We start from the raw sequence: 26,089 nt of genomic DNA on the forward strand, positions 1-26,089 counted from the left end.
TCCTCCTTGCGCTTTTCGGATTGTGACGGGCGACTTCCCCGGACCGGCCGTCCGGCCCCATCTTCTTCTCGGCCCTGTTGTTTAATGGACAGACGATTTGCGTCCTACTGTACAATCCCGTTTACTAATATATAAAAAGTGCTCCATTTCAACTAGTATGGTGGTGTTTGAATCTTATGAAGATGAAGACGAAGATAAAAATTAAGTGTTTCACGTAAAACGAGGTGGTAATAACATATAATTAATTGAGTTTTAATTATTATAAACTTGAAAAATAGATTAATCTGATATTTTAGAACAACTTTCATATAGAAAATTTTTACACAAAACATACTGTTTAGCAGTTTGAAAAGCGTACCACGAAAATCCAAAACTTTATCCACTGCTTGTAGTGGAAACGAACTTATAAGAGCAAGTACAATAGCATACTATTAGCCAGCTACAACTATTTTAATGAGATAAAAGATGAGAGAGAAGGCAGTGGGCTACAGATTTGTAGCCAGTTGCAGCACGGACTCCAAGACGCAGTGTGTGTATGACAGGTGGGACCATATATTAATAGTATAGTAAGTAACTATTGTATGAATTGGCTATTACATTGGCTATAGATGAATTAGAGCTAATAGCGGGCTATACTATTAAACTTACTCTAAGGCTGTGTTCAGAATACTCTTCTACTCTCTTGTTTTGTGTGCGTGTTTTCCCAATTGCTAAGAGGTGGAATAATATGTTTTTTAAAAAAAGGTCTATAGAAAAGGTGCTTTGAAAAATCATATTGATTCATTTTTATTTTTAACTTATACATAACTAGTTACCCTCTCCGTTTAAAAAAAAAACAAACCTTGAACAGGATGTGACACATCCTACCACTAGAATACTCCTTGCATTCTATAATATAAGGCACAACTACTTTTAAAAATTGTTTTCATAATATAAGACATGCATGCATGTCATTAACTAGCACACATTTTCCACTAAAATATTATTATTTAAATCCTCCACCATCAAGATCTCTAATTTTATTAGGTGCATGCGTTCTATTTATTAGGTAATCTAAACGATGAGGTGATAATAATTATTTCTTGATTTTTAGGTTAAGGGTAGTTATATCTTATATTTTGAAATAGAGAAAGTATGTCACATCATGTTCTAGTTTTGCTTTTCATGAGACGGAGGAAGTATATGCTGATTATTTTTTAAAAAAATATATAATTTTTTAAAATAAGATGGATGGCCAAACGTTAGATAAAAACCCAAAAAATAATATCTTTATGGGAAGGAAGGAGTAATTAGGCTGTGTTCGGGAGGAGGGGCTAGGAACCCCTCCTCTTTGGCACGCAAAACGATGTTCACATTAACACGTGATTAATTAAATATTAGCTATTTTTTTTAAAAAAAGATCAATATGATTTTTTAAGCAACTTTCGTATAGAAACTTTTTTTAAAAAAAAAAGTTTGAAAAACGTGCGTGCGGAAAACGATAGTGGGGAGTTGGGAGTTCCCAGCAAAGAACGCAGCCAAAAGTTATCTTGTTCTCTATGCGGGATGAATGTGTTAGGTTCACATGCATGCAACTAGCAAGACCCGTACGATCGACCGGCAATCCGGCATGGACAACAACAAGCTTGATGGACAGTGAGGCATCAAAGCTTGATGGACCGTGATGCGAGCTGCATGATCGATCAATAATAGGACCAAAAAACACACGCTGAATAATGTTTTTCCACGAGGAGATGAGACAGCCTTCGTAACCGTGAAGGAAAGAGCCAACCGCGAATCCGCAATGTGCTGCGTGTCAGAGAGGCCACTGGGATCGAATTATGGACAAGAACGCTTTTTCTATGGCCCTAGCTACGGATGGAGCTTGCACCACAAGTTCTGCACCGACAAATGAGATCTCCACTTCTCCGGCCACTACACTTGGCAGTTGGCACCTTTCTCCTGTCCCCACGCCCAGAAAAGCAAGTGCAAGTCCTTCCCTGTATTAACAATTATAGCCTTTGGGGTAATCAATGTGCACGAATAATTTGTTATGATTAATAACCTATTCTAAGAGCACCCGTAATGGTAAAGTAAGTTGCTATCTATAAAACATGTACATCTCAGCAATATACTAAATTAATAGTAAACCACTTCAATGGTATGTCTACATGGGTATCTATAGCTCTCTAATCCATTGCCTCGTTTTTCTCTATAGACTATCTCTAGGTTAGTAAATAGCTTTGCTCTCTCTCTTCATTTAATCTCTTCCAAGTAGAAAAATATGCTGACATGGATCTCTTGTAGAGAGCCTATAGATAACCATTGCGGGTGCCCTAAGCATTTGTACTGTTAACACTTTTTATGGCTAAACCAAATGTGTTAGTAAAATAATTGGTTGGTTTGAGGGCCTTTTATAGGGTGGTCACTTAACTCGAAAAGGCCTAGTATTAATTAATTAGAACACTCTGATTAAGACTGATCCTGATTTGCATATATACTAGAATATTGTAATAGTGGAGATCAGTATATCATCGCTGACATAAATTACAACAACCATGTAGAGGTGCTATTACAAAAGATTGCTAGTTGGACATACGAAGATTAGCATTTGTTCTCTGCCGATGAAGCATCTATGTTCCACTCAACAAAAGGTAGAACATTTAGATTAAGAATATTGGAATTGGACATCTTTAATTGGAAAGGATATAGAGCTTAATTGCAATTGTACATAGAAGTGAACTCCACCTCAACAAGGGTGAGGATGTGCGCATCCATATGAAGTACCAACTATTCCTCTCTTTTTTTCCCCTCCCTGTCCACGTACCCAAGCACTCGTCTATCTCTCCAACATCCCATCAGGCGTTCACAATTTCATGAGATCTCACTCAAATTTTACATATTTCGAGCATCTCAAGCAAGTTTGGAATGAGATCTTGAGGTTCATTTCAAATGTTTTTGTTCAGAATTTTGTGGGGTTCTTTTTCGAAATTAGCAAAAACAAATTAATGTCTTGTTGAGGCTCGACATATTCTCAAGTTTCGAATAAAAATCTGGATGGTTTGAGGAGATGTAGATTCTTGAAGAAGCTATAGCTGATAGAAACTCTCTTAAACAGGGCTATATACCTAACTTTATTCTTCTTAACAGATCTTTTATACATAGTATATTTGTGGTATTCACATCTCTTAAAGGTGCAACTGCTACAAGCTCCCACAGTGTTATATACTAACTTCATTCTCTTTAATAGAACCTCTTCAATTAGCATTTTATACATGGTATGTGAGTGGTTTAAGCCACTGCTATGTCCCTTGACCATCTACTACTCAAATGCCAACTTTACACTTTATTATTTTTGAATGTCTACTTTTGATATTTCCAATTTTCAATTCTGTTTGTAAGCATATATTTGCAAAGTTGTTTATCATCACCATAAAATCCTGTAACAATGCGCGGAGTATCAAACTAGTTTATCTTACAGTAATGAACCCAACGACTCATGGATACATCTATATTGAATAAATACACGAATCTTTTAAAAAGGGGTCTTTTATCCAATATGATTTCTCATTCTCCTTAATAAGCCTTTTATTGGCGCGTGATATGTTGTAGTGTACTACGTGAGAAGCTGGCAAGATCAACAGCCCCAAACGTTCCACTTATTTGGGAAATAAGCCAAACAACATATTTGTAATAATATATATATATATATATTAATAAAACTTTTATATATGTGTTCATAATGTCTAAAAGCAAAGGCTTAAAAAATAAACTTCGATAAAAACAACCTCAAAATCAACTCCAAATTTAAGATTAAAAATTCAAAGTTTAGCTGATAAGCATAAGAAAAAGAGCATAAGAAAAAGATGAGAGGCTGCAATACTACAGGTCGCTGCTATCAGCATCACATCGATTAATTTGCACATTCCCTGACCGGAGCAGACGTTCGACATTCTTCAGTCGGCCAACCAATGTTCTCCAACCAAATCAATTGGTTTTGCAGAAATAAACATTAATTTACTGAACAGGGAATTGTGCGTCAAAATTCCAACAACGTAGCATCATCTTTCCAGCTCCACCCATTCCAAAATCAATCAAAATTCAAGACCGCAAATAACGCGCTATCATTTTCAAGTAAGGCCACAGAAATTGCACAAACTTAAGTCATCTTATAAGTTACGCTTGATATCTTTGCAGCGAGATTAACTGTTTGCTTAACTGACCACCAATGTTCTCCAAAAATAAAGTACAATAGGACATGGAAACCTCACATGCACAATTAAAACAAAATTACAAGTTTCCTTCAAATCCTCCATCTCGAGGGCCAATTGAAATCCTTTCAGTCAGCATTCAGTCTGCTTTAATCTGCAGCATAGAAGTACAGTTAGCACAATGGTATTTGACAAAGGGCGGGCAAAATTCTACAGTTGAGGGATATTCCAGTCTTTTCCTTCCAAAATCTACAGATGCATGACAAAAAAAATTTACAGTACTTGTTCTTTTGGAACGAGATACTGTGAAATGTTTCACATACCATTCAATAGACAAACTTGCATCCTAAATCATGTCCAATGCAAATATAGTTTCTCCCAACCAAACATTGACATAATGGTATGTTGAAATAGTGAGGCACATTTCATTCATTTATGACCATAGTTCGACACAACCCCCAACCAAACATTGACATAATGGTATGTTGAAAATAGGGAGGCACATTTCATTCATTTATGACCATAGTTCGACACAATTGAATCAGTGCTGATTGAATAAGCGCATGAAACCCTGAGCTTTACAAAGTTCTGTTATACACATAATGCTACATTGCTACTAGCCCTAAAAAAGTGCATGGTTTTTATTATTTTGTCCTGGATATTTAACATTTTAGAGAACATGTACAATATGAAAATTCATAAATGCTTAAAAGGGCAAAAAACATAAAGAATTACTTTGTGATATAGAAGTATATGGACGTACCCTTCTGACAGGTTCCTGCTTTGTGGACATATCTAATCTTGAGGCTTCATAGCCGGGAATAGAAGAACTTCCTGAATTTGCATCAAAAGAGCATTTTAAATACCTCAACTGAATAAAGACCAAATAAAAAATGCCAGGAACAAAAGTACAAATGAAGAAATAATTAGACCTTGATATTCTGAGAATCAGTCAGCAACATTGTAAGGCGATCAATTCCCAATCCCCAACCACCAGTCGGTGGTAGGCCATACTCAAGGGCTGTGCAGAATGTTTCATCCAATGCCATAGCTTCATCATCACCAGATTGACGATCCTGGCAGATAATATACATAAGAACATGTACAGTTTTTCAGCAAGCCACATAGGAAGCTAGGGAAACACCATGCAACAATAAATCTGCCACTGGTGTAAGGGTCCATACTCTGTTTGTCTGTTTGACACTTCATATCCCACCCTTCCAATGACTTACCACTACTTTTAACAATGCAAACACAAGTGTGTGTATATATATGATGGATCCAAAACTCCCAAGCATAATGAGTACGCTGGTTAAAATGATGGACCAAAATATACCACATATGGGAGTAGGTTGGTTTCCAACAATTATATACTATGCAAAGCTATTTAGATGTTCCAAAATACCAAAAATAACTCGAAGCTTGGGAGCAGGCTGGTACCAAAGAAAAATATACGATTTGCAAATGTTCACAAAATCTAACAAGTACCTTTAGTTGTTCCTCAAACCGTTGCCTCTGAACAACAGGATCATTTAACTCTGTATATGCATTGCACACCTAAAAAATGGATTTCATAACACTGTAAGGAAACAGAAAGGAGGACAAGTATGAAAGTATCAATGAAGACTTAGTATATACCTCATGCTTGTTAACAAAGAGCTCAAACCTCTCAGTCAATCCAGGTCGAGACCTATGCCACTTTGCCAATGGACTCATTATCTCTGGATGGTTGATAATAAACGTGGGATTCACACATGTCTCCTCCAAGAAATGGCCAACTAGCTGTTAGAGCAGAGCATATACCTTATTAATTTGGCTAAGGAATACCAAAAGGGAAACAAAAGCAAAAGGTATATTAAAATTTAAGCAAATAGCTTCAGGTTGGATTTTGCAATATACCCCAGATCTTTTATTTGTTTGTGAGCTAATGTGAAAATGTTCAGAAATGTACTGTACATTATGGAAGCAACAAAAAGGATTACACCGGACATTCTTCTTCATATCAAAGTGGCTAGCTTATCATATATGTAAATAAGATATTATAAGATAGCAAAATCACCTAACGAAAATCATATCAAAATACAGTGTAAAAAGAATGTGTAGTGGGTAAAGAAACAACCTTATCAAGCAACCGTGTTGTAGTCTGGGGAGGTGGGCATTTGACATCATATTTGGCACAGGCATCTATCAAATACTTGTTTGCTTCATCACTTGAGAGATCTTTAGGTATATTGAGTTTAGCCATAGCCTCTAAATCTTTAATCATGTCTATCTTTCTGCAGCAAGGTAAAGGCAAAGTAACATTGTAGCAACTGAACATTACCAGTTAAAAGTGCATATAGAGCAATACATGTAATCCAAATACATCCCAATGTCTCTACCTGAAGGGAGGTGTGAAATCAATCTCTATTGGTGGTTTCTCAACTCCGTTAGCATGATATTTAATCTTGTAGCCACCTGTCAACTCCTTAACCATACCTGTCAACCATAAAATCAGATCATTAGATAAAATGAACAGGCTGCTTCATGTTGATTTCAGTAAAAACAAGATAGGACGGCAAAAAAATGATATGACAGAACAATAGCAAATCATGAATTGCCTACGGAACAAGGAAAATGCATTTAGGTCATTTTGCAGTTGCATACAAAATTGACATGAAGATACTATTACTTCCTAAAATAAAAAGAAAAACAAAGATGTTTCAGAGACATCAAGAGATAATCACCAGATAACATGGTTTCAGTAAGCTCCATCAAGTCATTGTAATCTGCATATGCCATATAAAATTCACATGTTGTGAATTCAGGATTGTGCGTCAGGTCAATTCCTTCATTCCTGAACTGCTTCCCAATTTCATAAACACGATCCAGCCCCCCAACAACCAATTCCTTCAGATAGAGCTCAGGAGCAATACGCATATAAAGCCTCATGTTTAACTCATTATGATGTGTGACAAAAGGCCTTGCAGCTGCTCCACCTGCAATCATGTTCATCATTGGAGTCTCCACCTAGAAAAGACATAGAATATTCAGATTCGAAGGACTGGAAGAATATACAAAAGAAGAATAACAGAATAGATTGCACAGGCCCACCTCTAAAAAGTCAAGACCATCAAGAAATTTCCGAATAAAAGAGACAACTTTTGATCTTGTCTTGAAAATATGCCTCACTTCATGGTTTACCATGAGATCAAGATATCGTTGACGATATCGAGTTTCCTGATATCACAAGACAAACAATTGATAATCAAATCGCTACTAAGCACCAAAGGCAACAAGACAGATATATAATTGATAGTCACTGAGTGATCAAGCTACTTAAAGCAACCTGCACCAAATTTATGATTTGCTCATGTAAATTAGAAATGCAGATTTTTAAATAGAATGAATGCATGAGATAGTCAATAAAATTGGACAGATTTCTATTAGCATGCCAAATATGGCATTCATGTCAGCAAATGAGTTCACTAATTTTAAGAACATTGCAAATCTCTTTTAGTGGACTAGACATGCACCACCTATCCACTTGTTCAGATAGAATCTGATCCCATGATTAGTTCATCCACCTGAATCTAACTTTGCACTAAATTGCATAGCTGCCTCAATCTAAATTTAAATGATTTTGTTGTGCATACAACAAAGCGGATTACATACGCACATCCAGAACCTTAAAACCCGCCTAGATATTTGTTAATTATGATTAATCACACTACCGACAATGTATTTACTTGCTGACAAAGAACTCACAGTAATTAGCATTTACATAGACAAGAGAGGTCAATCAATAATTATACGGAGAATGAACAAACCTGGTCCCTCAAAACATACTTTTCGATGTTCCTACCCATTCCTGGAGCCCATGGAGTGGGAACAGCACTTCCCTCACTCTTCTGTAAAGATGTATACAATACATGTAAATGATCATGTAGACTACATTTCAACAAATATAATTAGCATAAGAACTTGGAAGGAAAGCAAAGGGTCAATGGTTGGGTGTACACGAAATATTTTGATATCTCAGAAGCTTGGTATGCTGGACTCAGCAGTTGGGTGTTTTGCAGTTCAATCGTGCATGCAAAATGCCAACGTTCAATCCTAGCATCATCAAGTCAAGCAAGCATGGCTCACTATATACTACACACATGCAAGTGCAGGACACGCCCATACTCCATGAGGTGATGGACAAATTATGCATTTATCTATGCCTCTACTAGTCCTAGAATGCGTAGCACGTAACAAATGCATAAACAGGTGTGAGTGAGTGTCTGTATTGCATTGCACTTGAGAAAAGAAGCTAGGCAAATATGAGGTGCATTTGTGGGTTTAATCAAATGACCTGTCTGGGGTCTGCAAACCAGAATAATGGCTGTTGTGCTTTCTTGTGCTGCTAATGTGTGTATGTGACACCCAGAAAAAGAGAAGGCATCGCTACGCAAAATGTCTTTAGTTTCAGTCATAATTATTTGGGTCAAGTCCGATTTACCCCCTCAACTATCACAGAAGTACGACTTACCCCCCTTAACTACGAAACCAGATATTGGACACCCCTAAACTATTCAATCCGGATACTTAACCCCCCTGGGGCTCTTTTTTAGGTGGTTTCGATCTAAAGCTATCACACATGACAGTCCAATATGAGGGAGGAGGTGCATCATCAGCAACATGCTTCTCCCTCTCCATGGGACCCAGCAATCAGTGGCATGCACTTCTTCCTCTAACCTTTCTGTTCCAATCTCTACTCAAGCCTGTGTAAGCACTAGCTCACCTGCAGCCCTCAAGATCCACAAGACGGTTGTTGTCATACGTACATGTAATCAAGCTAGATAGTTCTGAAAAATCACTCTTTTAAAAAAAAAACTCCAAGAAATCAAAGCTGCTCTCTCATTCGCACATGTAATGAAGCGGAGGTGGTCTGTGACGACCATGAGACGGCCGGGGAGGACAAGCTGCCGTCGCCGGCGTCCCCGCTCCGCGGCCTTCGGAGCCAGAGTGTCTCCGTCCTTGCTGGTGCTTCAGCTCCCTGGCAGTGGCGGCTAGCTGCACCTGCTGCTGTGCAGCTGCCATGGTGGCATACTCCGGCAGGGGCAAACATATGCTCCCCACAACCACCACGAACTGTTGCACGGGCGCACTGATGGAGGCGAGGCGGTGCCAGCGCTGCTATGTCCCGTCGAGCACTCAAGCTCGGCCGTCTCAAGCAGGCCGGAGCACTGCTTTGAGGCGCTTGTCCATGGACTTCCTCCGAAGCAAGGAGCACTGAGACTAACGAGGCAAAGGATCTGGCAGTTTGCAGCCCATGCCTAATGTGAGAAATGGGAGAATGGGCGGAAGAAGACAACTAGGTGGATGACAATGTGGGCTAACATATTTTTTCCTAAAAACAATTGATTGTTTTGCTGACTGGGTTGCCACAAGGTCAGATTATTGCCACCTGTCTGCCACATAGGACAAAACCACCTAGATTATGTTTAGGAAGGTAATTCGTACGGTTCCAAAATTTTAGGGGTGTCAAATGTCCGGTTTTATAGTTAGAGAGAGAGAGGGGGGATGGGGGTAAATCAGACTTAACTCTAGTTATTTTATGGTCTCTATGTTAGTATGTACAGATTTAAATATAATAGTTCAGATTAATATGAAGTAAATTGCTCTGAGATATTAGGTATATCATCTGGAAACATCTCTTCCTAAAAAAATCTGATTCTCACCTGTCGAGGCATCATATGAAGGCATGGGGAGAGCACAACAATTTTCTTTGGGAATATACTGAGCTCCCCTCTCTTGCTCTTTCCTGGTATTCATCAAAATTGAGAAGTCGTCATTATCAGACACAGTAAAACAATATAAGAATTTCCAGTAACCATCAAACTATTTATACTCCTAATTGTTTTAAAACAAACAAACTGTACAATCAAGTATGGGCATAAGCTACATATAAAGTTTTAAGTTATTTATTAAATAAAATTACAAACTCAATCAGATAAGGATCCATGTACTCAAAATGTCCTATTGGCATTCCAACTGAAAGAATATAAGTACCTACTTAATTTTGATGTTGGAACATCTGACTATGTAATAATTTCAAAATGAACTTGAATAGATGCTTACAAACCTGGATAACCACATACACCAACAATATCACCTCGTTTCAGAGTAGAGTGAAACTTAATGAATTCATTATCTTCCAACTCTGAGGTCCTATATCAGGTAAAATCAGTTAAATCATTAGTTTACTTTTTATGAGACTGACAATAGTAGGCAGTAACCGGCGTAGTACTTAAACATGAGCGAAATGATAGCCACTAGATAACAACGATAGCCACAGAACAGTTAGTCAAAATAACAAAAAAGAATGCACCTTTTTGTTTGTTTAAACATTATAACTAATAGAAAATTGCAAGTCAGCAAGCCCCCAGACTTTATGAGATATGGATTGTATGCAACCTCGTGTATTTTACACTTTTACTATGTACAAGCATACATACTGTTATGTGCATAATCATGAAGCATATTATCCAAGTTGGGAAAGCATGCAAAAATAACAAGAAGAAAAATTCTAAGCATTAACATGTACAAAACAAGAAGAAAACCCAACTATGTAAAAGAAGGGGGGTTTTGTGCATAATGTGATTATTGCCAATACAGACCACACATAAGTAGCCAGCTATGCCAAGCATGAGTAGCACCCGGCGTACTATTGACACATTTGCAGGAAGATAATAAGCTACAGAAACCTTGCTCTAAATCTATGACATTCATCATAATCCATGGCCTAGCATATGTTTATAAAGTTGCAGTGAGAATTCTTTGGCAATAAACTTTATGAAATTCACCAATGTTGAAAAATATATTTAACTGATACAAACTTTATGAAATTCACCAACATTAAAAAATAGATTTAACTGATATGAAAATTAACCAAAGGATGCATTTTAGTCAGGCATATCTGCACATAGTGAGATTTTAGTGAAATGCTGAAAGTGTCTGGGAACAAACCAGCTAAATGGCATAAAAGGTAAGCAATACAGTTGAACAGACAAAGTTTTACCTGGCATCAGCAAAAACTTGAACTTTCTCACCACCACCATAAAGATCATAAAATAAGAGCTTGGAAGATTGCGCTCTCTTGGTCATGATCCTCCCTTTAATAAAAAAATAATAAATACAAATCCCACCCAAATGTATCTCTAATCAACTACACTATCATATCTAGTCAAAGAGAACGAAAAATACCTGCTAGGCACTCGGTGACGTCAACAAGCTTATCCCCAACATTCATGCTCTTGTATTTCTCAATATAATCGGCTACGGTAATATTAGCCAGGAACTTATGGGGATAGGGGTTTACACCCGTGGCCTTGAGTGAATCAAGTGCCTTGAGGCGATTCTCATAATATTGCTGCAGCAAGAAACACATGTCTGAATTTTCCTAAACAAAAGAATTCAATACAACAAATAGCACAGCAGCACCAAAGGGGCATCAATATCACATACAGTGGGATCCATTTCCTCATCGTCGGCGGCAGATTCCTTCGGGGGCTCTCCACTAGCAGCTGCTGTTGCAGCGGCCTACAAAATTTTTTTTAAAAAAGGGTGTATATATATTTAGAGCTTAGCAATCATGATATGGAAAACTCTCTCTCACACCCTAGCTGCAGAGGTATATCCGTATCTAACAAGAGCAAAGAGTGTTGCTTGTCACATTGGCATCATCTACAAATGAACGCATCCAAAACTCGCTCCATAAAAACAACACTGGAAAAAAATCGGCAAAGGTTAAGAAGTTCAAACTGCTTCACCTTCTTCTTCTTCTCTTCCTCCTTCAACCGGCGCTCCTCCTCCTGCTTCTTCCTTTTCTCCTCCCTCTTCTTGGCACTGCACCCGCCACAAAACTCATATTAAACAAAAGCCACACTACGGAGGAAAAAAAAACAATAAGAAGAAATGCCGGCTGCGTGCGCGATGAGAAAGCGCACTTCTTCGAGAGCTGCTGCGGCTCCTCGCCGCCGCCCGCGGAGAGACCCGCCAGCTTCTCCTCCAGGCCCGACGAGCCCGACTCCGCCATGCCGCGCCGGTCTCCTAGGTTTTCCACTGAATCGAAAGAGATCGAGGAGATGAGGCTCGCGAAGCGGAGGCGCAAGGGAGAAGGGGGGTTTAGCTAGGGTTAGGCGACGCTGCCGCCGCCGCCGCCGCGACGTCACGGAATAAAAAGCCCTGGATTCTCACTTTCTCACATGGACTAGGCCCACGAAACCTGCTTTAAAATGGGCCTAGATTAGACTACGCGGGCCTGGCCCATGAAATGCGCTTTGCTTGGGCGAATCGCAAGGCGATTACGCCGTGGACGAGACGAGTGAGAGGAGGAGAGCGGCCATGGCGGGGCGGAGTGGCGGCGGCGGCGGCGGGAGCTCCGGGAAGAGCGGGACGGGGAGGATGGTGTCGCTGCAGGAGTTCGTCTCGTCCATGGCGCCTCTCATAGACCTGGAGAAGGTTCCGTACTCCGATCCCCCATCGCTTTTCTTTCGCTGTTTGGTTCGGAAGGTGGAACGGATGGTGGTGGTGGTGGGTGGTGACGCGTCTGTGGTGTGGTTGCGCAGGCGGCGGAGATATCGGCGGAGTCGGCGACGAGCTCGAAGACCCTCGAGAGGAGGGGTTGCGTCATGGCCAACCTCAAGTGCACCGACGCCCAGGTTGATTTGCTTCCATTTTGCTGCTTGCTTGCTTGCCCATCGGTGCCAATGTGTCATCGAGGCGTGGTGCTAATCTTGTTCTGGCCTTGTTGGACCTGCTTGGTGCGTAGAGTAGACGGGGCTGATGGGGAAGACGCTCCTGGAGTTACAACCCAACAAGGGCGACGTGCTTCCACCTCACAAGGTGAGGTTACCTTTGCCCTCCTGTCGTATTGTTGTTATTGCTCGCTGTGATAAAATTCTGGTTAGGAATTTATTTGTGGTATGTGAGAGCGGTTTGTTTCAGAACAATTGTCGCTTCAGGTATTGCCGTCGAAACTCACACTTGCAGTATTTCTGCCATTTGTTTAGTAATTGTGAACAAGTAATGTTGTTGTTAACTGATAGTTTCAGTGAAATATTAGATTCGTTTGTAAAGTTCATTATGAATTGCATCACGTGTATTATTGATTTTGTTGAGATTGGCAGGAGTTGATACATGAAAAGCTCATGCATGTTTCTTAATTTACCGGACACTGATTCAAAGAAATTTGTATTTTACTTCACCATTGCTAATGCCCACTTATGTTTTTCTTCTCTAGTTTGGAACACACGATGTGGTTGCTCTGAAGCCAAATAAGGCAGATGCTGGATCTGCTGCTCTTGGGCAAGGTGTAGTTTATCGCTTGAAGGTACCTAACTATCATCTAAGGGCTATTGACTATTTAAAGTCTTTGCTTCTGAATTAGGAGAGATGACTGTAATTTGAACAAACAGGATTCTTCCATTACTGTTGCCTTTGATGACATTCCTGAAGATGGATTAAATAGCCCTCTCCGCCTTGAAAAGCTTGCAAATGAGGTATATTTTCCATGCTGTTTTCATTACTATTTGCAAATGACATTCCATTACTGTTTTCTTCTCTACTATATTTTCCATGCTCTCTCTTACAACTTTCTGATTAGAAATTTTATAGCCTCCAAGTAACCATAATAGTATAATTGTATCATAATTCCTCTTTGCTTTTTTTTTATCTCCATGTATGTATTTCTATATATCTTCATTATTGCCCCTTGTCCTCCAGCATTGCCTTACAATTCATTGGACCCTAAATTTTGCATCTTAATGCTCTTCTAGGTGACATACCGCAGGATGAAGGATGCACTAGTTCAACTTAGTAAGGGCATTCAAACAGGCCCTTCAGCAAACCTTATTCCTGTTTTGTTTGGAGAAAACCCACCTATGAGTTCCAAGGATGTTGCGAAGTTCAGTCCATTTAACAAGAATTTGGATGAGTCACAGGTTACAATTTGATTTATTTTTTTCAACTGCTTTTTTTTGGCTTGTTGCATAATTATGTTTCAGTTAAGTTCTTATCTAAATAAGGAGAAGAGAAGCCATAAGTACTTGGGGCCTGGAGAAATTTATCAGAACAGTATGATCTACAATAGAATTTTCCAGTGCAATCACTTTGTTCTGCTGATACTATTTCAAGTATCAGTAGAATTTGTATTTTTAACTTATTAAGTACCAGAGGAAGATCTGAAATTTATTGAATGGCAGACACTCATGATTTTAAGAAAATAAAAGAACATATGGAACTAGGCAAATAACGCTAACACCAGCACCTGCAGTTTCAGACTGTGGACATTCCATCACTTTTGGCATTACAACTTACAACCAAATGTGTCAACACCGTCATCGATTACATATAATTCTTGCACCTGCTAATACTGGCTTTGGAAGACCTCATCCTGAGTAGTAGCATATATTTGCAATACTTCTGTTAATGGTGTTGCTTTTGCTTCGGTGAACTCCACAGCTAATTATGCTGGCACTGGTGTTTGGCCTCCACATTTTTTATTTTCTTTGCTAGAAATTGATTGTTTAATAAAAATAAAAAAATTACAATTGATGCCTTTTGTCTTTACCATGTATATCTACTTGTTATGTTCTTTTTTGTATCGCCTTCAAATACCAGTTTCAATATGTATTCAAATGAAATAAATTTCCTTTTTGTGGGGCCCATATCTTTGTTCTGCAGAAAGATGCTATCTCGAAGGCCCTCAGGTCAAGGGATGTTTTCTTGCTTCATGGACCTCCTGGCACTGGGAAGACAACAACTATCATTGAGATAATATTGCAGGAGGTGAAACGTGGATCAAAGATTCTTGCTTGTGCTGCTTCTAACATCGCCGTGGATAACATTGTTGAGCGACTCTCCCGATATAGGTTGCTAACAAAATTTTGAAATACCTTTTTAACTCGAACTTTCTATTCCCCCATCTATCTTGGTAATGTTGACCATTTACCTCATTCAACCAATAATAACTGAGAAAATTCTCCCTATCCTGTCAAAATAAAAGATGTGATATTGGTTAATGTGACATGTTGTTATTGACATTTTTCTAGAACCAAATTGGTGAGGTTAGGCCATCCTGCTCGATTACTACCCCAAGTGTTGGACAGTGCTCTTGACGCACAGGTATAGCTTACTCTGAGTGCTTCACCTTTTCTCCTCTACTGAGGATTATTAGGATAAATATTCATGAAGGTTATGTTCCATAATTATTTCATCAGAGTTGCTTTGTCTCTTTCAATTTTCAACTGTTATATTTATTCAAATACCTTGTTAAAGTGTACCCGCCTACGCCTTATGTGACATCTGTAACATCTGCATGACATTCTCTTTATGCCCAAGTTAAAATGGGATAGATTTTCTTATGAATTACAGTTCCACCTGTATTATCTATGATCCATTCATGCATTCACATAACTTAACTGTACTTAATCTGCTTACTATTTCTAATGAACCAGGTATTGCGAGCAGATAACAGCAGCTTAGCAGGAGATATTCGCAAAGAAATGAAGGTAATAATTTACTACATAATTCTTAGGTTCCTATTATTAAATGGCAAGACCCTGCTTTACATGGCATATTATTTTGGCATTTCAGGAACCATCTAATTAGAAGCTGTCATGTTTAGATGATAGTAATGAAACTGCAATTTCAATAATGTTTTCCATTGTAGTTAAATGTTTCTTGATTTGTTCTCTTTTCATCTTTTAGGTGCTTAATAGCAAATTGCTGAAAGCTAAGGATAAGAATACAAAAAGGGACATCAGGAAAGAGCTCAGAACCCTTGCCAAAGAAGAGAGAAAACGACAACAGCTTGCTGTTGCTGATGTGATAAAAAATGCAGATGTTGTACTGTCGACTTTGACTGGTGCATCTTCCAAAAAGCTAGATGGTATTACATTTGATTTGGTCATTATTGATGAAGCTGCTCAGGCACTTGAGATGGCATGTTGGATAGCCTTATTGAAGGTTAATACTAACTTATGACTAGTTTTTTTTTTCATGTTGCTGCATGTTTTGAGAATGATGATTGCTGTAAACAGTCATCAAAGGTTCTCGTATTATTTATGCTTTTTTGAGTAGCACAATAAAGATAGCATGTACTGTTTCACAAACTCCCACCTTTAACTTTAAGCTTAAAATATGTCTTAACCAAGCCAGCAGTTGAGCATGATCACACGGGTTCAATTTTAAAAGTGCTGTATAATGAGAACGAGATGCTGCATTAGGTGTCCATTTTAGAGCAAAAGGAAGGATTATGAGAGAAGTTGGGAAAACTAAATGATTTCCTTGGAAGATAGCTAACCTTAATTTCAATAGGTGGTTACACGTACTTGAATTCATTCTATCAATCTTGTATGGATGTATGTAAACTCTAACAAGTTCTCATGACCCCTGTGGGGCTCCTTCACACTCCACAAGTTGGCTTCTCTGATTATGCCAGTGAACAATTTCATCACCTATTTGATTGCTTGTGTTTGTCATGATTCAGCATGCACAGCGCGTCGGTTAAATGGTCATCATACTGTACTTATTGAGATCTGTCATAGGGCTCCTCAGTTCTTTTGTTTTTGTATGCAGGGTCCAAGATGTGTGCTTGCTGGAGACCATCTTCAACTTCCTCCGACTATCCAAAGTGCTGAGGCTGAGAAGAAGGGGATGGGAAAGACACTCTTTGAACGCCTTACTGAAGCTTATGGAGATCAAATTACATCCATGCTCACTATCCAGTACAGAATGCATGAGCTCATAATGAATTGGTCATCTAAAGAACTTTATAATAACAAGGTGCACTTCCCATTGGTGTTTTTACACTAGCCACCTATTAGTAACTTGTTTTCACTAGCCACCTATTAGTAACTTGTTTTCAGCCTCTCTCTTTAGTCCATAACTTTCCTCATGTTGTTATTTCTTTGTTTCTTGTACTTAGATCAAAGCTCATAACTTTTCTCATGTTGTTATTTCTTTGTTTCTTGTACTTAGATCAAAGCTCATTCTAGTGTTGCTGATCATATGCTCTATGACATTGAAGAAGTGAAAAGATCTTCTTCCACAGAGCCGACTATCATACTAATTGACACTACTGGGTTAGTATTCTCCAATGCTTGGCCTATTCAATGTGTTCATTCTTTTAGTCATTTATGGGTTGAACTTGAACCTTGGCAATTTTGCTTCCCTCGTTGCTTTCTTTCCCTCACTCAATAGTGTTGGCTTCCTCTATAAAAGAGTGTCGGCTTCCTCTATATTTCCCTCACTCAATAGTGTTGGCTTCCTCTATAAAAGAGTGTTGGCTTCCTCTATAAAAGATAGGACTACCGAATTCACTTCAAAGGGTTATCTCATACTTGAAGACAATAATTGGGCAGAAGTAATACTTCAAATTTGTAGCCATCATTTGACTGATGAATAAAAGATATCTGTTTTTTTAAAAGAAATGATGTGATGACCAACATCAATGTTTGTTAGATACACTTCTAACAGTCTCAAGTAATCATTTAGGTGTGACATGGAAGAAGTAAAAGATGAGGAGAGCACTATGAATGAGGGTGAGGCTGCAGTATCCATTGCTCATGCCAAGCTGCTTGTTGAGAGTGGTGTCCGTGCATCTGATATTGGAATAATTACACCTTATGCTGCACAGGTTTGCTCCTATATGCTCTGAATATTATCAAATCAATATACAGTGATGAGCTTAATAAAACAAAACAAAATAAACGTTTATAGGACTTATGGGTTGGCTCCTTCATGATGTTGAAGTTTATAGGACTGACTCATTGAATGGTGTAATCCCGTAGGTAACCTGTCTGAAGATGATGAGAAACAAAGATACTAAACTGAAGGACTTGGAGATATCGACAGTTGATGGGTTCCAGGGTAGGGAGAAAGAAGCCATCATCATTTCAATGGTCAGATCCAACTCAAAGAAAGAGGTAAGCTCCCTTCCATGATCCTCCTTGGTGAGTGGATATCCTATGTAAAATATTCAGCTTTACAAACATGAATATTATACATGGATGAGGATTTGAATGCTGCTGCACAGTTGATCCATCAAATTAGCATCTGGGGAGACTTCAACTTATTTTAGAAAAATGTTTAATAGAATAGAGCGAATCAGTATCGATATGATGTGAACGATCTGTAGATATATGTGCATGCCATGCAAAATATCTCATTATTGACATAAGGACGAAATATCATTTTTAAAATAAAAGGACTGTCTGATTGAACTACTGAAATAAGAATTCACAATTATATTACCTGGATACTAAGGAAACCTTATCTATTTGCAAATTTCAGGTCGGATTCTTAAGTGATCATAGACGAATGAATGTTGCTGTAACACGAGCCAGAAGGCAGTGCTGCCTAGTGTGCGATGTAGAGACCGTAAGCAACGACAAATTCTTGAAACGCTTGGTTGAGTACTTTGAGGAGAACGGGGAGTACTTGAGTGCATCAGAATACCAGAGCTGATGACTTGGGGTGTTAACCCTTAACCGTGATAGCCCGTGCTTATCGCAAAGATAGTGAAGAGATATATCCAAACGATGCTTGTGATAGGAACATCGTGCACTTCAAACTGGTGCAGTATGGCCAATGGAGATACTGTCATTCGACTTTTATAGATTGGAAACAGATCGCTGTGAGACTGAACAGATAATTAGCTCAGGAGTGGATCAATTTCGTCTTGACTGGCCCTGTTCTGGTCTCTTCTTCTGTGGCTTATGGAAATGAAACCTCAGTTATGTGTTTTTATATGTCCGTTCTTTCAGCTGATGTACAATGATAGAAGACTAATTTTATTCATCCATGTGCAAATCTACCATAGTTTTTTGCATGGAGTTTTGAAACTTGGGTCCACAAAAATAGTAATAATAGGATAGGAGGTTGACTGTACTGAACTTCGCATGATAATTAATCTGTATCTCATCCATCTTGCTTATTTTCACAATGTCGCCCAAAATACCAAATGGCATCTCTTCAGCATAGATTTAGTTTGTGCCATATCCATACCATTGTGGATGTCTTGAGAAAAGCGATGATTTATCGATGGAGCAAGTAGAAGAGAACCGCATGCGATGCCCATTCTAAAGTTAAACTGGTAAAGTAACATCATGGAATGGAGGGAGTACTGAAGGAACAAGAGAATATGCCTAGTGTCAGGTGTGTAGAAGGATTCCTGCTTTGAGGGAAGATTCGCAAGAAGATACCTATGCAAAGCACAATCCGTGAAATAAAGCGCAGCGCCAAACCTTTTCTCCTTTTCTTTTTTCTTTCTTTTTGGCAGTTTTAGTTTCCAGAAATGTTTTAGATGGTGAACTCCAGGAATTACCGGTTCAGTACCAAAATAAAAACTTTCTTTGGTGTACCAAAAATCTCTAACTTAAGATAAAATTTAAGATAAACGATGATGGTGAGTCTCGAGCCTACACATGACTAAAATTACCCATATATGCTATCGTAGTCTACACATCACTAATGTTGTGTTCGTTTCGTATAGTTGGGAACACATGTCCTCCGCACGGAAAACGGAGCAGTCCATTAACGCGTAATTAATTTAAGTATTAGCTTTTTTAAAAAAAATGGATCAATATGATTTTCTTTAAGCAACTTTCATATAGAAATTTTGTTTTGCAAAAAAACACATCATTTAACAGTTTGAAAAGCATGCGTGCGGAAAATGAGGGAGATGGGTTGGGAACACTGATAAACGAACTCAGCATAAATTGACCACTCTTATTCTCGACATTGTCATCATCACCAGCTCTATCACCGATATTTCAAATGCAAAAGAATTTATGTTTTTAACTCGAGACACCACCTAGTTCACATCAATCATGGGCGTATAACTTGTTTTTATCATGCGACTGCTATTTTCTATTATTTAATGAAAATCCAGAAAGGAATAGATGCCATTATATCCTTCATCGTCTGTTGCCACTGCCTGCAGTAGAGCTTTCTTAATTGCGACTCTTTCAACCTTGGCTTCATGCCCTATATGGGCAAGCAATGAGACTACGCTAAACCGACGATGCAACAAGAATGGATTAGTGCACACATCAATACAAGCAAGGAACTTCTAAGTTATCGGTGTAGGCACGGAATAGAGACTCATTGAAAAAGGTGTGGGCCACCATCGGTTGGCATATGCTGTTGCATATCAGCACAACCAGGCTGATGCTTATTAGCGTAAGCTTTTCTATCATCTCATGCTACAGTCCAAGGAGCCAACCGATGAGGCCAGTCGTGACAATGGGAAGGTGGCAAGAGAGAGAGGAAGCGGGGAACAATATTTATAATTTTGATGAAATTCGGTCTGGATTACACTGGATTGAAAACATAAACCGTTTGGTTTATCGGTCAAGTAAAAAAATCAAACTAAAACTTTAGATAAGATTTTGTTCAAATTTTATCGGTTTTTGTTGGAACTATGATGAGGGCATAATCGTCTATTCCTTTCCAGATTTTGATTCCAAGAGAACTGAAAAATAGGCTGGAAAGAGCTTTCTCTTCCAGAAATACCCCAAGCTCAATTTTCTTCTCTACACAACCGAAAGGTGGAGCGTTGGCGAAGGACCAACCAATTTCCTCTCTCTAATCGCCGCGGCGGGGGATAGATTGGGAGTGAGCGCGTATGGCGGAGGAGCAGTTCCTCGCCGTCGCGGTGGACGCCGCCAAGAACGCCGGCGAGGTATGCCCTCTCCTGAACCACTCGATTCCTCCCTTGCCCCCTCCTCCCTGTGCACGATTCCTCGTGTTTTTCTTTTTCCTTGTCCGTTCTTGATTTCCTGGTGCTTCTCCGCAGATCATCCGCAAGGGCTTCTACCAGACCAAGAACGTGGAGCACAAGGGCCAGGTCTCTCTTCCTTCTTCCACGGTTCCACCGATCTCATCGCATTCCTTTTCCCCATAGCTGATGGAGTTTGGTTTGCCCTGGATTGGAATTTGGGGTTTCTTGGTGACCGTGGCTGCATTGCAACTGCAGGTGGATTTGGTGACGGAGACGGACAAGGCCTGCGAGGACCTCATCTTCAACCACCTCCGGAAGCACTACCCGGACCACAAGTTCATCGGCGAGGAGACGTCCGCGGCGCTCGGCGCCACCGCGGACCTCACCGACGACCCGACCTGGATCGTCGACCCCCTCGATGGCACCACCAATTTCGTCCATGGGTAATTATTAGCTTCTGTTTCTATCCCCATTATACCACCTTCTTTCTTTTTTTTTAATGAACATTGGGTATGTCAATCACATTGCAGCTTCCCTTTTGTTTGCGTCTCGATCGGTCTCACCGTCGGGAAAATTCCTACTGTTGGAGTTGTGTACAACCCCATCATGAATGAGGTAAAAGTGACATGTGAAGCATTTACATCGCAATTGGATTAAAGGACATAGGCTATTTCCTTCTATGTACCAATATGTAAAAATCACAGCTTATTTGTCTCTATAGGATTTATATTCTTATTGTTCATATGCCGACTTAGTTTTGTAGTCTAATTTCATGTTACCTTTTCATTTAGCTTTTCACAGCTGTTCGTGGAAAAGGTGCCTTCCTCAATGGTTCTCCAATCAAAAGTAAGTGCTATATTTTGGTTAATTGGGTCCTGATGTGTTGACATTCAATAGAAGCAACATATTGAACTTAGACAGTTTCCTTCTCTGCTGAGCAGCTTCATCTCAAAACGAGCTGGTGAAGGCTCTTCTGGTAACAGAGGTAAGTGATACCATCAAGAGTCAATTTTATTACATGTAAAGAAATTTAATTTGTATTGATGATGCATATGCGTAGAAAAATCAATAGGATTTCATCTCAACCATGTTGTTCTAAATTATTTTGTTGCTTCATTTCACTAATCAGTATAAGCCGTCTTCTGAATAGCTTAAGATTTGGCCGCTACTGTCTTTCCTAGAAAACATCATCGAACAATGTTTGATCGTGTTAACGTGCACTTTGCTTGTTGAATGGTGATATTTCACAACTACTTTTCTAGCAGATGTATAGCTTATTCTTTACTGATGCAAATACTGACAGCATGTACATGACCATGCATACACTCTTTTGAACTAGCATGGAGATTTCATCTAGATATTTGGAACCCCCACACCTGCATACAGACCCGAAAGAAATTCTTGAAAATATTATTATTTTCTGAACTTTAAAGAGTTTGGACACAATCTAACCAAAAGTTAACTCCATGTGACTCAATGTTTTTGGGATTTGTGATCCATTCCAACTTGATTTAATTCAATATTCCACACTCAAGTAATTATGTTGGTTGAGATGACCATAACCTTATCGATTAAATACTAATCTAATCATGTCAACTGGATTTTGTGGAATACCACATTATCTCTTAAAACAATAGTTGAAATATTTATGGTAACATATTAATTGATTCTTAAACATTGGCTAAGTTGCCCATTTCGGGCTTCCTGTTGGAGTGTGATATTCTTTTTTTTCCTGGGGCTGTCCAATTCATATTGATATATCAATATGAATGTATAACACATGCTACACTGGATGCAATTAGTTTCTTGTGAGCCTCTTTCGTACTTGATCAATCATCAGTGACAAACTTCATTGATTCTGAAACTTGATTTTACTTACAATGGAAATGAGAGTTCTAGTTTCTATTTCTTGAATCATTTTCATATAAAAGTTTTACATCATAATATTAGTGAAAATATTTGATCAATAACCTTGTGCCAATTGAGCAGGTTGGAACCAAAAGAGATAAGGCCACTCTGGATGATACAACAAACAGAATCAACAAGTTACTATTCAAGGTAAGCCTTATAAGTTATACACCAATATTTTCATGACATACAATTATAGTTCAACAGATCGGTGCACTAAAATGGTATATTTTCATTATTTCAGATTAGATCTATACGGATGTGTGGCTCGTTGGCCTTGAACATGTGTGGAGTTGCCTGTGGTAGGCTTGATTTGTGTTATGAGATTGGATTTGGTGGCCCCTGGTATGATTAATTTAATTACTACAAATGCAGTGTCTTATGAAAAATATAAACTATCTAAACATATTTTATTGTCAATTCTTCACTCTAGGGATGTGGCCGCTGGAGCTCTGATTCTTCGGGAAGCTGGTGGTTTTGTTTTTGATCCGTAAGTTACACTGTTTAGTCAATGTCATAGTAGAATCAGGCAGCGTGAGTATCTATTATTAATTGTTTGTTCCATTCTGGCTTGTAGGAGTGGTGGGGAGTTTGATCTGATGGCACAAAGAATGGCAGGATCAAACAGCTATCTGAAGGATCAATTCATCAAAGAATTGGGAGATACAAGTTGAACAACATATTCCTCAACATGAAGTAGAATAAGAATATAAGATCGCCCTGCCAATTTTATTGGGGCAAATTTTCTTTCTAGTGGTTCTGCATAAACAGCATGCCTGTTGCGGAAAAGTTTTGGACGCAGTATGGCATTGTATTGTTTGCAACTTTTTTTTTTTGGCACTACTATCCGGTGTTACTTCGGAAACTAGTGCATCGAAAATTCGAAGTAGCTTAATCAGAATTTTGAACCGAATGTTCAGATGGATTGTGCAATGTGCATTTCCCCCATGATTTCGTCTCCTATGCACATTATGTGGAAGATGTTCCAAAATAATATTATCAGTTATAACCTGGGGCATGTGTATAAACAAATGTGTTTCAAAAAAATCCTGGCTATAACAAGGTAGCATGTCCAAATTCGTAGTATTAGGAAATGTTTTATTTTGTTCAGTTTTTTATATTTTGGGATGGAGGAAGTAGCACAGTAGTATGATCCTACTGATCCTAGTCTTGATGGGAATTGGGAAATAATGGAATTTGGTTGCAACTTGTAAGAACGAAGGATGCTAACTAAGTACTCTTGATGGGAAATATTGGAATTCGGTTGCAACTAGGAAGAATGAAGGATCGTATACCTCTGTGGCAGTGGATCCAGTTGACGGTTGCAAGAGGAAGATGCTTAGCTGTGTGGCAAACTGGCAATGGATGCTAGTAGCTCTGTAGCATTGGTTACAATTGCTCACTTTTCACTAGATGTTGGCAGTACCAACAGCCAAGCAAAGGGAGGCAAAGTTGCCAGCGTTGGGGATCAGGCGTACGGTTTCTTCAAGGGGCCATGGCGGCTGCGGCGCCGAGTTCGGTGGTAGCCGGACTCGTGTCCGGGCTAGGGCTGGCGCGCTCCTCGTTAACGCCCAGCGACGGCCGCTCTCCTTCCCTCTCGCCCCTGCATCCGCCATGGCCGGCGGCCCCGCGGCTCGTCTGTAGGAGCAGCGGAGCCCGGCCCCCCAGGGAGAGAGCCGTGGCCGCCGCCGCCGCCGCCGCAAATTCTCCGCGGCAGCAGCAGCAGCTAGGAGAGCATGAGCATGAGGAGGCTGGGGCAGCGGCGGCCATGGAGACGGAGAGGAGCAGTCCCCATGAGGTCACCGTCCTTTCTTTCTCCTTGGTTTGGCGATTGATTGATTGGTTGGTCCCGTGCAGGTGAGGGAGGAGATAGCGAGGTGCTTCGATCTCGTGCGCCGCCTCGGCCGTGGCGCCGTCTACCTCGGCTCCTCCAGGGTGCCGCCCACCCATCCCCATTACCTCCATGCCGCCGAGCTCTCAAGGGAGGCAAGCACTTTGCTAGCTGTTCCTCTTCCTTTACTGTCTCTTGCAAGTTACACCACCCTAATCTTTTCAGCTCACACATTAAGCTTGTGTTACATCTATCTTATTCATGCATATTTTCACGGCCTTTTCGCCAGAAACACACTAATGTAAATTGGTCAACAAACTGGTAGATAAACATCACGCTGCACTAGATTTTGCGCGATTGCTATGACCATCTGTATGTCTAAGTGATGCTGAACTTTCATCACATTACAACAGATAGCTAGGCTGCTGGACTGCACCACATGGTCCGGAGCCGGTCCAGGTTTCATGGATGCTGCCACCCAAGGCGCTCTTGAGGCGGGCAAACCGGTCGGTGGCTTCAAGATTGGCAAGGAGGCGGGTGAATGGACAACCTCCAATTTTCATCCTTACCTGCCATCAGAGTCATATCTCACCTGCAGGTAGCTGGATCGCGGTCGCTTAACTTCAGATTGATTTGAGTGTGTGTCATCGATGCATCATGCATGGGAATCAATTTGGGCTATTTTCCTGGATTTCAGGTTCTTCTCTGCAAGGAAGCATGGGTTAGTTGATGCCGCGGTGCGGAACTGCCCTACCGATAGAACTGCCATCATTGCATTACCTGGTGGGATAGGGACGCTGGATGAGCTTTTCGAGATGATGGCGCTAATTCAACTGGAGCGGATCGGTTCCACGCTTCCAGTCCCATTCTTGCTCCTCAATTATGATTCTTACTACTCCAAACTATTGGACTTTCTGAATGACTGCGAGGAGTGGGGAACCGTTGCTCCGGGAGAAGTAGCATCTCTTTGGAAGGTTTGCAATGGGAATCATGAAGCTTTGGAGTACCTGGCACAGTTCTACAATGTACCTCTTGCTGAAAGAAATTACTGCATATCACCACAGTTGAAGCAGCAGGCAACTTCATAGGCCACAAGTTGACGATTCAGGTTTTTCTCAAGAAATCTTGGAGCAAACTTAGTCCGTTTAGTTGATCATTGTAGTACCCCCTACCATTTTAAATTGAATTAGCAAACGTCAAATACAAAAAACAGAGGGAGTTCTTGAAATAAACTTGTACAGTTGAATTTCAGTCTGAATATCTGATGAACATCAAGGATGATGCAATCAAAGTTTCAGTTACTCAGTGAATTCAAATCTCATATTGGTTCTCAAGAAGTTTTATTTCTTCTCTTGCTCAGCACTTTCTACAATATAATCCTTAACCTGCTACACAAGTGTTTGTTAT

General features: G+C 39.7%; 4 protein-coding genes across 5 annotated transcripts; 3 read left to right on the forward strand and 1 right to left on the reverse strand.

The window, feature by feature from the left end:
* Positions 1-4,128: 4,128 nt before the first annotated feature.
* On the reverse strand, positions 4,129-12,373 carry LOC127766129 (lysine--tRNA ligase). The gene is made up of 17 exons (XM_052291194.1): positions 12,164-12,373; positions 11,987-12,062; positions 11,682-11,756; positions 11,421-11,586; positions 11,236-11,329; positions 10,300-10,385; positions 9,896-9,978; positions 8,000-8,080; positions 7,284-7,409; positions 6,917-7,199; positions 6,572-6,668; positions 6,310-6,466; positions 5,829-5,972; positions 5,679-5,747; positions 5,123-5,266; positions 4,954-5,024; positions 4,129-4,344 (listed from the first exon to the last, which is right to left on the reverse strand). The coding sequence occupies exons 1-16, from the start codon at positions 12,250-12,252 to the stop codon at positions 4,986-4,988; spliced, it is 1,809 nt and encodes a 602-aa protein (XP_052147154.1). The 5' UTR covers positions 12,253-12,373; the 3' UTR covers positions 4,129-4,344; positions 4,954-4,985.
* Positions 12,374-12,484: 111 nt separating this feature from the next.
* On the forward strand, positions 12,485-19,387 carry LOC127766128 (uncharacterized). 2 transcript variants are annotated; one of them, XM_052291192.1, is made up of 15 exons: positions 12,485-12,677; positions 12,785-12,877; positions 12,993-13,061; positions 13,459-13,548; positions 13,634-13,717; positions 13,994-14,158; positions 14,901-15,088; positions 15,269-15,341; positions 15,674-15,727; positions 15,927-16,184; positions 16,797-17,003; positions 17,199-17,302; positions 17,715-17,856; positions 18,011-18,145; positions 18,513-19,387. In XM_052291192.1, exons 1-15 carry the CDS (start codon positions 12,561-12,563, stop codon positions 18,684-18,686), a joined length of 1,953 nt encoding a protein of 650 aa, XP_052147152.1. In that variant the 5' UTR covers positions 12,485-12,560; the 3' UTR covers positions 18,687-19,387. The 2 variants fall into 2 exon arrangements, with proteins under 2 accessions (XP_052147152.1, XP_052147153.1); XM_052291193.1 differs by lacking the exon at positions 12,485-12,677 and having other exon boundaries at positions 12,988-13,061; positions 18,513-19,383.
* A 1,342-nt stretch (positions 19,388-20,729) lies between these two features.
* LOC127765913 (inositol monophosphatase 3) lies at positions 20,730-23,799 on the forward strand. The gene is made up of 10 exons (XM_052290882.1): positions 20,730-20,904; positions 21,019-21,069; positions 21,199-21,386; positions 21,474-21,558; positions 21,735-21,789; positions 21,885-21,928; positions 22,933-23,001; positions 23,096-23,196; positions 23,285-23,341; positions 23,429-23,799. The coding sequence occupies exons 1-10, from the start codon at positions 20,848-20,850 to the stop codon at positions 23,523-23,525; spliced, it is 804 nt and encodes a 267-aa protein (XP_052146842.1). The 5' UTR covers positions 20,730-20,847; the 3' UTR covers positions 23,526-23,799.
* Positions 23,800-23,906: 107 nt separating this feature from the next.
* On the forward strand, positions 23,907-25,992 carry LOC127765911 (probable cytokinin riboside 5'-monophosphate phosphoribohydrolase LOGL6). The gene is made up of 4 exons (XM_052290881.1): positions 23,907-24,649; positions 24,709-24,837; positions 25,096-25,280; positions 25,380-25,992. Exons 1-4 carry the CDS (start codon positions 24,347-24,349, stop codon positions 25,768-25,770), a joined length of 1,008 nt encoding a protein of 335 aa, XP_052146841.1. The 5' UTR covers positions 23,907-24,346; the 3' UTR covers positions 25,771-25,992.
* Positions 25,993-26,089: the final 97 nt, after the last annotated feature.

Source organism: Oryza glaberrima, chromosome 3 (genome assembly GCF_000147395.1).
Source record: "Oryza glaberrima chromosome 3, OglaRS2, whole genome shotgun sequence".
NCBI classification, from domain to species: Eukaryota; Viridiplantae; Streptophyta; class Magnoliopsida; order Poales; family Poaceae; genus Oryza; species Oryza glaberrima.